We start from the raw sequence: 13854 nt of genomic DNA, 5'->3' as shown, positions 1-13854 counted from the left end.
TGGTAGAGATCCTGCAGTCTCATCAAGTAACATGTTTCATTGTTTCCTGGTTCTTAAACTGTGGGTCCTGACCTCAAATGGAGTCCCCTTGGTTCAATGTTGGGGTCACAAAAATTGGCTACAGTAAAAGGTTTCTGAACCACCATCCATTTACACAAATCTATCTGCCTCCACCACACTCCGGGGCAGAGAGTTCCACTGCTGAACGGCTCTCACAGTCAGGAGGTTCTTCCTCATGTTCAGATGGAATCTCCTTTCTTGTAGTTTGAAGCCATTGTTTCGTGTCCTAGTCTCCAGGGAAGCAGAAAGCAAGCTTGCTCCCTCCTCCCTGTGGCTTCCTCTCACATATTTATACATGGCTATCATATCTCCTCTCAGCCTTCTCTTCTTCAGGCTAAACATGCCCAGCTCCTTAAGCCACTCCTCATAGGGCTTGTTCTCCAGACCCTTGATCATTTTAGTCGCCCTCCTCTGGACACATTCCAGTTTGTCAATATCTGCCTTCAATTGTGGTGCCCAGAACTTTCAGAACTCTCAGAACTTTCCTCCAAGACCACAGTTCAAAAGCATCTATCGTCCTTTGTTCACCCTTCTCTATCGTCCAGTTCTCACATCCGTAGGTGACTATGGGAAATACCATTGATTTGGCTATGCAGAACTTGGTTGCCAGTGTGATGTCTCTACTCCTCACTATTTTATCAAGATTGGACAGTGGACCCTGTAGAAAATGCTTCAGTTGTACTCCACAAAAAGGGAAACCATCTTGTTTAGCAAGTCTTGCAAATGATGATTTATTCTCAGTCAATGTCTGATTTTTATATCTGTTTTATATACTTATATTCCTAGGACCATGTAAAAAATTCTCAGATAGAAAGGGATTGTTCATAGAAGAGGTTTAAGAAGCCCTGCTTAAGTCTACCCATATATAAAATTATATTTACCTGAGAGAGCTGCAGATAAATAATGTTGCTAGATGACATTACTTCACATCTTCCTTGATTGATCTTGAGACAATCAGAATTTTGAAGTCTCTTTATTTAAAAACAAGGGCATTCCATGGACAGGATCTTCAACAAGGAAAAGTACCTGCTTTGTTTGAACAGCTCTTTTAACCCTAAACCACATGTACCTACAGAACAAGACAGGTTTTGTAGATTTATTTTTAAGTTGAACAGGTATGGGTGCATTTTTAAAGTGTAACTTCAGCCAAAAATATATATTATTTAGCTTAGGTTAGAATAGGGAAAGATTACCACCCCTGTGGTGTTTGTTTTGCTGTCTGTGCCCCTGCTTAGAAGATTCCAGCTCACTTTCTGTTCCTGTGATCATTAGATTTTGAAAAATTTGGCTTGTTATGGATAAAGTTTCAGTGGGATGGACACCTTTTCTGCACAATAACTCTTTCAGGAGTGACTTTCCCTTCCAAAAGGTTGACTCCTCTCACTTCCTGTTGTCTCACCCCCATTCTTAACTATGAGAAGTTTGTAACTCAAGGACAGCCTGTATAGTGATGTGTCCCACTTCTCTATTTATTTCTCAATCTCAAATTGTATCATCGGAATAATTATCCATACACACCACTACCAAACAGAAACCTGCCTTACTGAAACAAGTGTTGCTAGTCTCGGGACAATTTCTAGCTTATGGCCAATGTAATTCCAGACATGATCATAAACTCTAGTAGCTTCAGGATGTTTGTGGCACATAGTAAAGATGCCTTTTAATCTCTTGGCCTCAAGAACTCACTGCCTCCAACACATGTCATGTTGATTTGTCAAGAAGTTAATTATATCCACACCCAACTTTTTTGTTCTTTTGGGTATGTCATGGGGCAAATTATTTCATTTTCACACATGAATGAGTGGCATGCACGACAAAATCTACCAACTTTCTAAAATAGGCACTGCTCAGCACTTCTGTGAATAATAATTGCTATGGTGGCTAAACTATTTTGCAATTTTTTTAAAAAAAACTTCTTTCTATTTCTGCATATTTCCCATCTATTTTATGATTAATTTTTCACACAAATCAACTGTAGCTTCCCTAAATGTTATATAATTTCTTGATTTTTTTAAAAAAGCAAATCTTTCCCATAGTGAAAAATAATTTCTGTGCAAAACTACAGTGGACACTTTCAGCCTGAATGGGGTTTTACACATATGACACAGTACAGCAATGAGAAGATAGTTAGAAAGGCCATTGTTTCTCATCTACCGGACCCAATTCAAGGTGCAGGTTCTTACCTACAAAGCCCTGAACGGTTTGGGACCCCCTACCTGCGTGATCGCATCTCTGCATACGAACCCACACGATCCCTTCGATCATCCGGAGAGGCCCTGCTCTCGCTCCCGCCAGCATCGCAGGCGCGATTGGTGGGACGAGAGAGGGGGCCTTTTCGGTGGTGGCCCCTCAACTCTGGAACTCACTCCCTAAAGACATCAGACTGCCAGAGGCTCCAACTCTGGCAGTCTTCAGGAAGAGCTTGAAGACGTGGCTGTTCCAGTGTGCCTTCCTGGAATAATGATCCCATAGCACTTTGTCCTCCAAGCACTTTACATTTCTTTAAATCTGCTCATATGCCCTTCCACAAACACCAGTATCACCTTTCGTTCATGTCCCAGCATTATTTCCAGTTTTAACTCTACATTTGGCCTTCTCACTGTTTTTAATTATGTGTTGTTTTATTGATAATGTTGTGTATTTTATTGTCTATGTTTTTTAATTGCTTGTATTGTTGTTGTTATTGCTTGTATGGTTGTGTTTGGGCTCGGCCTCATGTAAGCCGCACCGAGTCTCTTGGGGAGATGGTAGCGGGGTACAAATAAAGTGTTATTATTATTATTTCTTAAACATTTGTAGTAATTGACTTTTTTAATATATGGGGATCATGCACTCTTTAAAAAAACAATTAAATTAACAACTGAGGTTCTTCTATGACAAAAGAATGAGATTTGATACAAAAAGCACAAGGAGTGACTGACAGCAAAGTGTCCCCTCTACGGATTGGTTTTCAGCCAATTTTGTTCACCTAAGAAACTCTGGAGAAGCAAGAAAATGGTGGCAGTGCTCGATACCCGTGGCGGAACACTCCAGTCAAGAATTGGAGAGAACCAGCCAAATATATTGCATCTCCCCTTTGTAAGAAGATTGTTCTAAACATAATGCCAATGCATGGTCTGGAGCTATATAGATAAGGAATAAAGATCCTTGGAATAAGCAAGGATTGTGTATGAGTCTAGACTTCTTGCCCTTGTTTCTGTGATCCTGAGCTCCAATTAATATCAATTTCTATGGCAGTAGAAGTGATGAAAAGGGGTTTGTTTATTGGGAAACAAACATGTCTCTGCAAAATAGAAAGTCAGGAAATATAATTTAAACTCGAAAAAAGTAAGACGCCTCCAGGGTTGGTAGCGAGCCATTTGTGTGACTCACATGAAAGGAGGTCATTGCTCATCACTTTTGCATTGTAAGAGTGAGCATGGATCTGCTTATCTTGGCTGCTTTTTTCAGTGCTCAGATCTCTCCAGAGATAGAAATGCAGCCTTGCTATTCTTGATTTTCTCTCCATGAGGATATGGCTGTCCTCTGGGCAAACCAGGTACACCTGAGCTCCAACTGCAGATTCTCAGGTTTGCAATTAAATAACACCATGATAATTGAACCCTGCTGGTTTTATTTGGTCATAGCCGTGCTCGCTATTTCTCCTCCTCAGCAATACTCTCTTGATAATCATCTTTATAGCTGACAATTGTCAGTATGAACTTTGTGAAACAGCACTTATAAAATATGTGTTTTAGATTTTAATTTCTGTTTGTCAACTGCCTTCTTCAGCTTAAGGGGGAGGAAGGATTCCATGGAAGGTGGTGTCTCAAAAAGAATTCCGTCTTCTTTAAAGGCAGAACCCCATGAAACACCACACAATGAAAACAATTACATCTGCTTTTCCCCACTTGTGGGATGAAGTCCTAAGAGCAAAGCCCATAGCCAAGGTGGAAGAGTGCATATATGTCCAATTCCCACCCACTCCACCTCCAAAAAAATCAAGTTAAAAAACTGGTTCACTCATGAATTTTGATTATTAACCAAATTCTTATGTTAAGTCTTTGGAAAGTAAAAAATAGAGTTCCTCCAGAACTACAAGTACTATCTCAACCAAATTTAATTTATTCACACTATCATTACCTACCCTATACACCAATTTATTTATTTAAAACATTTATATTCTTCCCTTCTCACCTCGAAGGGGACTCAGGGCAGAGCACAGCATATACACGGCAAACATTCAACGCCAGGACACAAATTCACATACACATACATAAATATTAAAAAAACATTTATCAAATTATTAAAATACACCATTTAAAATCATCCGAGTTATCCGTGTCAAGTCTAATTGGCTTGGTCATCTTTCCTATTGCCTCTTTATTGCCCTGTTCCGAAAGCTTGGTCCCACAGCCAAGTTTTTACCATCCTTCTAAAGGACAGGAGAGAGGGGGGCCGACTTGATCTCACCAGGAAGGGAGCTCCATAGCCGGGGAGCCATCACCGAGAAGGCCCTGTCTCTCGTCCCTACCAATCGTGCCTGTGACAATGGCAGGACAAAAAGCAGGGCCTCCCCGGAGGATCTTAATCTCCGTGATGGTTCATAGGGGGAGATGCATTTGGACAGGTAATTTGGGCTGGGGCCATTTAGGGCTTTATAGGCCAAAGCCAGCACTCTGAATTGTGTCCGGTAGCAAACTGGCAGCCAATGGAGCTGGTGTAACATGGGAGTTGTATGCTCCCTGTATGCCGCCCCAGTTATTAACCTGGCTGCCTCTCGTTGGACTATTTGAAGCTTTCGAGCAGTCTTCAAAGGCAACCCCACATAGAGTGCATTGCAGTAGTCTATCCTAGATGTAACGAGAGCATAGTAAATTAGGACTGTGGCACAGCTGGCTGGGAGTCAGCTGCATTAAGATTACTACTGACCAAAAGGTCATGAGCTCGAAGCCAGCCCGGGCTGGAGTGAGCTTCCAACCAATTTGTGTAGCTTGCTGTCAATCTTTGCAGCTCGAAAGACCGTTGCATCTGTCAAGTAGGAAATTTAGATACCACTTATGCGGGGAGGCTAATTTACAACACCATAAAAATCTCCAGCAAGCATGCGGAGAATGAGGAAGTACTTCATCAGTGTCACAAATGGCCGGTGAAGCGACAGCTCCCCTGGTGGCCAGAATACCCTCATGAAAAAGTTGGAATGTTAAATAGCCTCTGTGTGTCAGTCTATATATGTTGTGTGTCTATAGCACTGAATGTTTGCCATGTATATGTACATTGTAATCCGCCCTGAGTCCCCTGCAGGGTGAGAAGAGTGGAATATAAATACTTTAAATAAATAAATAAATAAAACCACCCTGAGGTGTGGATATAAATAAAGTTTTATTATAATAGCAGCAATAGCAGACATAGTGGAAGTGACCAAGTTTTGATATTGTGGATGTTTAATCAACATTTTTGATGCGAAAACGACGTAATCCAGACATCAGAATCAGACTAATCATGCTAAACTCCCCATGCTAAACTCCATAAGAAAGTTTAGGATAGCAACTAATCTTGCAAAAGGACAAAAGGCTTAACTTTACAGTCTTAAAGCCCCTCAGGGGAACTGAGCTAGTAAGTAACCTGGCTTACTGCCAGTGCTGGCTCTGTCTCATCTATTGTTCTTTCCACCACCTTCATCTCCCATAAGAAAGGGCTGTCCTTTCTTATCTCATGCAACATGTTTTAAAAATGTGATGTGACTTTTTCAGTAGCTTCTAGGAGCAGAGATCCTTGATGACTAGAAATACTACCCAGCCTATTTGTACTATGAAGCAGGAAGGAAATGTAGTTGTAACTAAGGGTGTTTTGTTGCAAAACTACATATTTTATTAATCGGGAAACAAAAGGTGGAAGAGATGGGAAGGGCATGCATGACATCTTCAGTGTGCCCCCCCCCCCCCAAAAAAAGTTGACCTTATGTACATAATTAGCAATCTCTTTATTCACAGAACTAGCTGTCCCCTGCCACGTATTGCTGTGGCCCAGTCAGGTGATCTGGGAAATAAAGTAATGAGAAAGTGTTATTTCTAATATTTGTAATTTCTTTATGCTTGTTGGGTAAACAGTATTTCTTGCTGTTTCTTTGTCAGTGTTGACGTGGAGATTGTCTGGTTTGCCTACTCTGGAACATGCAACATATCATTATCCTTCTTTAGGGCTCCCTTTCAAATCTATGATACTAGATCTCTCTGTGTGTGAATCATATATATCTATCTATATCTATGGCTGGATAGCTTTTTGTCAGGAGGGCTTTGATTACGTTTCTTGCCCCAGTGAAATGAGTTGGACTGGATGGCCTTAAGTATTTTCTGTTGGTAATGGGGGTTCTGTGTGAGAAATTTGCCCCAATTCTGTCATTTCTGGGCTTCAGAATGCTCTTTGATTGTCGAAGGCTTTCATGGCCGGAATCACTGGGTTGTTGTAGGTTTTTTCCGGGTTATATGGCCATGTTCTAGAGGCATTTTCTCCTGACATTTCACCTGCATCCATGGCAAGCATCCCGAGAGGTAGTGAGGATGCTTGCCATAGATGCAGGTGAAACGTCAGGAGAAAATGCCTCTAGAACATGCTTTTTGATTGTTGGTGAACTATAAATCTAAGTAACTACAACTCCCAAATGCCAAGGTCTATTTCCCACAAACTCCATCTGTGTTCATATTTGGGCATTTTGAGTATCAATGCCAAGTTTGGTCCAGATCCATCATTGTTTGAGTCCACAGTGTTCTCTGGATGTAGGTGAACTACAACTGCCAAACTCAAGGTCAATGCCCACCAAACCTTGATAGTATTTTTTGTTGGTCATAGGAGTCCTGTGTGCCATGTTTTGTTCAGTTCCATCATTGGTGGAGTACAAAATGCTTTTTCATTGTAAGTAAACTATAAATCCCAGCAACTACAACTCCCAAATGACAAAATCATTTTTTTTAGTGATGGTCACTCCTTGGGTTAGTAGGTCCCCAACGCTGGCAGTTTTTAGAAGGAGCTTGAAGACGTGGATGTTCCAGTGTACCTTCCCAGAATAAGGACTCCCAAGCAATGTGCCCCAAATGCAATTTACGAGAGAGTACTGTCTGCACGCCCACCTTTCTTTAAATATCCAACCTATTTCCCTGGACATGCCCAGCATTTTAAAATTTTAATTCCTACATTTGGCCCTGCCACAGGTTTTTAATTGCGTCATGTCATTATTGTATTGTATTGTTTTGTTATGAGTTATTTATTGTTGTATTGTTGTTGTTATGTTTTATGATGTATTTGGGCTCGGCCTCTTGTAAGCCACATCGAGTCCTGCGGGAGAAGGTAGTGGGATATAAATAAAGGTTTATTATTATTATTATTATTATTATTATTGGTGTCTTGTTGTCAAATTTGGCGGCAATTCGTCCAGTGGTTTTTAAGTTATGTTAATCCCACAAACGAACATTACATTTTTATTTATATAGAAGACTAGAAATCCCAGAAACTACAACTTCCAAATGACAATATCAATTTTTTTAGTGATGGTCACTCATTGGATTGTTAGGCGTATTCTGTCCAAATTTGGTGTCAATTCGTCCAGTGGTTTTTGAGTTATGTTAATCCCACAAACGAACATTACATTTTTATTTATATAGAAGACTAGAAATCCCAGAAACTACAACTTCCAAATGACAATATCAATTTTTTTAGTGATGGTCACTCATTGGGTTGTTAGGTGTATTCTGTCTAAATTTGGTGTCAATTCGTCCAGTGGTTTTTGAGTTATGTTAATCCCACAAACGAACATTACATTTTTATTTATGTAGAAGACTTGCAATCCCAGAAACTACAACTTCCAAATGACAATATCAATTTTTTTAGTGATGGTCACTCATTGGGTTGCTAGGTGTATTCTGTCCAAATTTGGTATCAATTCGTCCAGTGGTTTTTGAGTTATGTTAATCCCACAAACTAACATTACATTTTTATTTATATAAATGAAGAAACAACACTTGGCATTTATTTGGCTTATTAAAAATACCAGAGGATTGCATGATATTTTCAACATCTATTATTTTCCTCGATAGGCAGTGTGTTGTAGTGGTTTGGGTGTTGGCCCGAGGTCTCTGGAGACCAGGCTCCAATCGGCAGTTCCAGACAGATGGAAGCTAGAGGAGAAAACAACCATTATGAATCCTTAGATGTGAAAGAGATATCGCTAGGGAAGAATCCCCTTAGCACAAGGCCATCTAATGACTTCACTCACTGTGACTATTGTGACTGCTTCTACGACCAGCTCAGCTGGGAAGGATTAGCTGACCCCCATTCATGCAGCTGCCAAAAGGGGACCCTGCTGTCAACAAACACACACTATACCATATTTCTCAGAGTTCTGTGTGCATGCAGGCTTAGAGGCTGGTGCCAATCTTTCTGCCTGTGCAACGTAATTGCTTATTTACAGAATGACTAGGGTTGCATCTGATCCATAGCTACCAGGCATTGCCAGGGGCAGAGCACAATGCTGTAGTATGTGAAGCCCCACTGAGCCAGCCTCTTCCCATCTCAACTGTGGCAGCAGAAAAGATACTGTCATTCTGCAGATGTTTCAGCCTCACACAAATTGTTAGAGAGGGCACAAGCCTCCTTTCTCCTCCTCCTTGAGTCTCTTGTACTGATGCTGTTTGTCTAAACATCTGTGTATGTTTCCCCACCCCCCTTATCTTACAGCCAAAGCTTTTGGCCAAGGAGCTGCTTGACCTGGTGGCATCCCATTTCAATCTGAAAGAGAAGGAATACTTTGGAATTGCTTTCACAGATGAGACGTAAGTATTTGGGACCAGAGTATGACCATTCCTAAATCTAAAAGTGAGAAAGGGGTTTCCGATGTGGACACTGAAAAAGAAGGTGGGGCAAAGAAGACCTATTTCCTGAAAGTATGTATAGGTATAGAATCCACATTCTCAAAGTGTGCTGATACAGCTGTACCAGAAGCTCCCACTTTATTTGCCTTGTATTAAGTGTTTGCTTGCAGCCCAAGGCTTGGGATTCTGCAGAAGGGTGGCTTCCTGTTAAAGTTTGCAGTTATAGTTATTGTCATTAAGTTTGGTTCCGCCCCCTGTTCAGGACAATTGAGAAGGGAAGGGAGCCATTTTCAGTCAGTCTCAGCAAGGAAAGTCAATGTACAGGATGTGTACAGACTTCTCCTGTACAAAGGCTTCAGCCCTTAAGACCTCCCAGGGGAGACCAGTCTTAAGAGCAAAAGGATTACCAAAGATTCCCAGGGAAACAGCCCTAAAGCTCTGAGGAATTTTGGAGGGAAAAACAGCTTTGGACACCTAAGAACTCCAGTTGAAGTGACTACAGGCCTACTGGTAAGTCCACTCGGTGCTTTGAGACGCAGTTCATCCCGGTAGTGGAGCCCACATCAGTTAGGTTTAGTTAATTCGCAGTTAGCCTGGGAGAAGTTTGGAAAGGGATTTTCCTTTAGAGTAAAGTAACTGTTAGAAGCCACCAGTTGCACAAAGCCTGGAAGCATTTGTTTAACCTTTTGAAGACAAAAGAAGTTTCTGTTGATTGTTCACCAGTAAAGACTTTGTTATATTTCACAAGCTCTCTAAAGACTGTTTATGGTGAAAATCCTTACAAATTTCTCTTCGGGCCCCCTGGCTTCTCGCTGGGCTAAAGTTGCATGTCCTGTTTTAAAAGCAATTCGTTTCAAGCCCAGCGCACAACAGAACACAAAGTGTTATTGAAACCACAAGATATAGAAAGCTGAGCAAGATTATTCAAAGTGTGTATTCATGTACATTTTATAAGTATGAAGATCAGAGCTGTGCATTCTAGCTCCCATAATCATTTTCTCCCATAACGTTGTCCTCATACTGGACTTCACCTTTCTGAAGGCCTGTCTTCACTATTCCGTCCCCTACGAGCTCCTCCCTTACAAATATACCTTTTTTATTTTTATCTCATCCAGAGTTTTATCATTTTATGTCATACATATGGCCCGCCCATTGCATTTGATTTTTCATTTTGTTATTTTGCACTGTTTTATTGTACTTTTATGTTTTTATTTATTTTAGTGTGATGCTATTTTTGTCATTCTGTATATTTTTTGCTGAAATGTATTACTGGGCTTGGCCTCATGTAAGCCACCATGAGTCCCCTTTGGAGAGAGGGTGGTGGGGTATAAATAAAGATTATTATTATTATTATTATTATTATTATTATTGGGTTGTTGTAGGTTTTTTCAGGCTATATGGCCATGTTGTAGAGGCATTCTCTCTTGACGTTTCACCTGCATCTATGGCAAGCATCCTCAGAGGTAGTGAGGTCTGTTGGAACTAGGAAAATGGGTTTATATATCTCTGGAATGACCAGGGTGGGACAAAAACTCTTCTCTGTTGGAGCTAGGTGTGAATGTATCAACTAACCACCATTGCAGGTGAAATCTCTCCAGTTGTCGTGGTGAGCAATACATGGGGAAAATTTTCTTCACTAGAGAGGGAGAGAGGCTCACCCAGGTCATTTATGAAGCAGCTGAAGAACTACCATGTGCTGGAACGAGCCCAGATGCGAAAATTTCCTTTCTTCTGTGCAAGAAAATCCTTGGAAAAGTTACACTTCTTGGTGGTTATGATAGCAACTACAGACATGATAGCAGCAATGCCAGTCAACTATGGCTAGGGGGATTCTTACAATGTGCTGTTCCATCAAGAAAATATATTACCATAATTAATAATCCACTAGGTACATCTGTGTCAAAATACTGCATGTTTTTAATTGAAAAATTAATCAAGAGTCAGCTGACTTCCTTTAAAAAACTACTAGATCCATTGAGAGCCCTAGGAAATATCCACTGATGTGGGTTTTGATTGTGTGTTTAATAGAAGTGGGAAGCTTGAGGCAGCAACCCTAAAATAACGTGGAAGTAATTCTTTAGCTCAAGAGGAAAATCTCTGCAGGTAATTTATCTCAAAATGATTTGTACTGGGGATTTCCATGCATTAGCTGCATGTCTCATGACAACCTGAATAGAAAATCAAAAGGAGCAATCTTTGTATTGGTGACTTAATAGCTCCTTTTGATACTATAGGGCCATTACTTCATGCAATGTGACCAGAATTAGATAGCCATGCTATAAATGCAAGAAAAAAAAGAATAATACCATATATACTCGAGTATAAGCCGACCCGAATATAAGCTGAGGCACCTAATTTTACCACAAAAAACTGGGGAAATGTATTGACTTGAGTATAAGCTGAGGGTGGGAAATGCAGCAGATACTAGTAAATTTCAAAATAAAAATAGATACCAATAAAATTATATTAATTTAGGTATTAGTGGGTTAAATGCAGATGCAGACTGTGGCCAGGAAATCAGAAGACGCTTACTTCTTGGGAGGAGAGCAATGTCCAGTCTCGATAAAATCGTAAAGAGTAGAGACATAAGACTGGCAACAAAGATCCGCCTAGTCAAAGCCATGGTCTTCCCTGTAGCAACCTACGGATGTGAGAGCTGGACCTTAGGGAAGGCTGAGCGAAGGAAGATCGATGCTTTTGAGCTGTGGTGTTGGAGGAAAGTTCTGAGAGTGCCTTGGACTGCGAGAAGGCCCAACCAGTCCATCCTCCAGGAAATAAAGCCCGGCTGCTCACTGGAAGGAAGGATACTAGAGACAAAGTTGAAATACTTTGGCCACATCATGAGGAAACAGCAAAGCCTAGAGAAGGCAATGATGCTGGGGAAAGTGGAAGGCAAAAGGAAGAGGGGCCGACCAAGGGCAAGATGGATGGATGGCATCCTTGAAGTGACTGGACTGACCTTGAAGGAGCTGGGGGTGGTGACGGCCGACAGGGAGCTCTGGCATGGGCTGGTCCATGAGGTCACGAAGAGTCGGAGACGACTGAAGGAATGAACAACAACAAGGTTAAATGTTTCTGAATATTTTCATAAAACTGTAATTCAAGAGAAGACTGTCCAACTCTGATTAAACCATTATTCTAACCTTCTTCAATGTAAATATGCTTCTAGGATCTACAGAGATACTTGCTGGAAAAAATAGAAGGACAGAAAGGGGTTTTTTTCCTACTTAGTGTCTCTTATCAGACAGAGGCCACAGAATGTAGGTCCTTACAGTTATAGCTTTGGTTCAAAACTTGAAATATTCCTTTGTGGGATTACATCTCTTAAAGTGTTCCAAACACAGCCCTTACTGGCTAGAGGTTCTGGGAACTGTAATGCAAAAGGTATTCTAGGCTCTGGATTTGGGTATCCTGCGCATACCCAAATCCATGGATGGGCAAGTCCTATTGTATACAGTGGTCTAGTAAAATGTATCTTCTTATATAAAATGGTAAAAAAATGGGGGTACAGGCAAGCTGTGCATGCAGAATCCATGTATACAGACTGAATTATATTGCTTTCAACACTGACCCCACTGTCTATTGTCAATGGTACCAAATAACCTTACTGTAGCAAAGTCAAAAAACCTGTAGTAATTCCAGTTCTCTCTCTCTCCCTCTCTCAATCTCTCTCTCTCTCTCATGTGTGTGTGTGTGTGTGCAAGGAAGAGAAACAGCTGCGTTTTCAAAAGCTCTTGAAAGGTAGCTTGGCAGGCTCTATTTGCAAGGCAGTTCCAGACATACTGGGTGGCAAATAAAAAGTCTGAGACATTGTTTGACTCTGTTTTAGCCCACAGTGAAATACTACAGGCTTTATATAAACTCCTAGCACTAATGACTTTTAATGGAAAACCTGACAGGCTTTCAATTATATAGTCACACCAAGGGTGGTGAGGCTACAATAAAGTACAGAAGCTCTTATCTCTTTGCATCTCCACCTCCTCATTGTATATCTCCCATTCTCACACTGACAGTTTGAACTTCATATATTAGGCATTTAAGCCTGAAATGATGCTGACTTGGTTCCCACTACAGTGTTTTGTATATTCTTCAAGTACTGTGTAATCGCCTAAGAAACATATTTCTGCGCTGTGTAGCTTCAGTATTATGTTGACACAGTGGAAGAACTGGTGAACCTTACTTTGTTGGATTCCAATTATTAGAGACCACCAGCATGGTCTCTAAGAATTCCAGGTATTGTAGCCCAAAATGTGACTTTTCCTAGTTTTGAATGAAAGCAACCGTTGCCGTTCCAGGCACTAATCTCTCTCTTGCCTTCTTCTTTCTCCTACCAGGGGCCATCTGAACTGGCTTCAGCTGGACCGGAGAGTTCTGGAACATGACTTCCCAAAAAAATCTGGACCAGTGGTTTTGTATTTTTGTGTCAGGTAAGTACCTGTTTTCTCTAGCCAGATCTCAAAATAGACTACTGCATCTGTGTTCCTTTAGCTGAGACCTACTTTAGCTTAGGTCTGTGCAGGGCTTGAACTGTGGTTCAGAAGGCCCCTATCTCAGGAACATAGGAAGGTGGTCACCAAAGGTAGTATGACCATTGTTCAGTAGTAGGACGTGAGCTTTTCATGTATAAAGAGCCCATGATGATCATTTTTAATGTTGTAATGTTTTGATTTTATATTGTTGTGTCACTTGTATATATTGGTTTTGTATTTTATGTTATTTTATTTTTTATTTTCTGTTGTGTTTTTGTGTTATATTGTGTATGTTGTTTTAATGGGCATGGCCTCATGTAAAACTCCCTGAGTCCCCTTGGCGAGATGGTGGCAGGGTATAAATAAAGTATTATTATTATTATTATTATTATTATTATTATTATTATTATTATGCTGCAGAATCAGTGTGTAGCATAGAGACATGCATACTCACAGGCCACTTGTCGTGAACCAGAAGCCTT

General features: G+C 40.7%; 1 protein-coding gene across 6 annotated transcripts in view; it reads left to right on the top strand.

Moving 5' to 3' along the window:
* Window positions 1-13854, top strand: part of FRMD4A (FERM domain containing 4A) — a 511564-nt gene that overhangs the window by 345323 nt on the left and 152387 nt on the right. For 5 of the 6 annotated variants that reach the window (XM_067468889.1, XM_067468890.1, XM_060778219.2 and 2 more), the window contains 2 exons: window positions 8770-8864; window positions 13238-13330. The exons of the other annotated variant lie outside the window; for it this stretch is intronic. In XM_067468889.1, coding sequence (XP_067324990.1) covers window positions 8770-8864; window positions 13238-13330 — 188 coding nt within the window. The remainder of the gene's footprint in view (window positions 1-8769; window positions 8865-13237; window positions 13331-13854) is intronic. 6 annotated transcript variants of the gene reach the window in all.

Source organism: Anolis sagrei, chromosome 5 (genome assembly GCF_037176765.1).
Source record: "Anolis sagrei isolate rAnoSag1 chromosome 5, rAnoSag1.mat, whole genome shotgun sequence".
NCBI classification, from domain to species: Eukaryota; Metazoa; Chordata; class Lepidosauria; order Squamata; family Dactyloidae; genus Anolis; species Anolis sagrei.
Note: the sequence above shows the minus strand (reverse complement) of the source record. Positions and strands in the feature narration are given on the sequence as shown.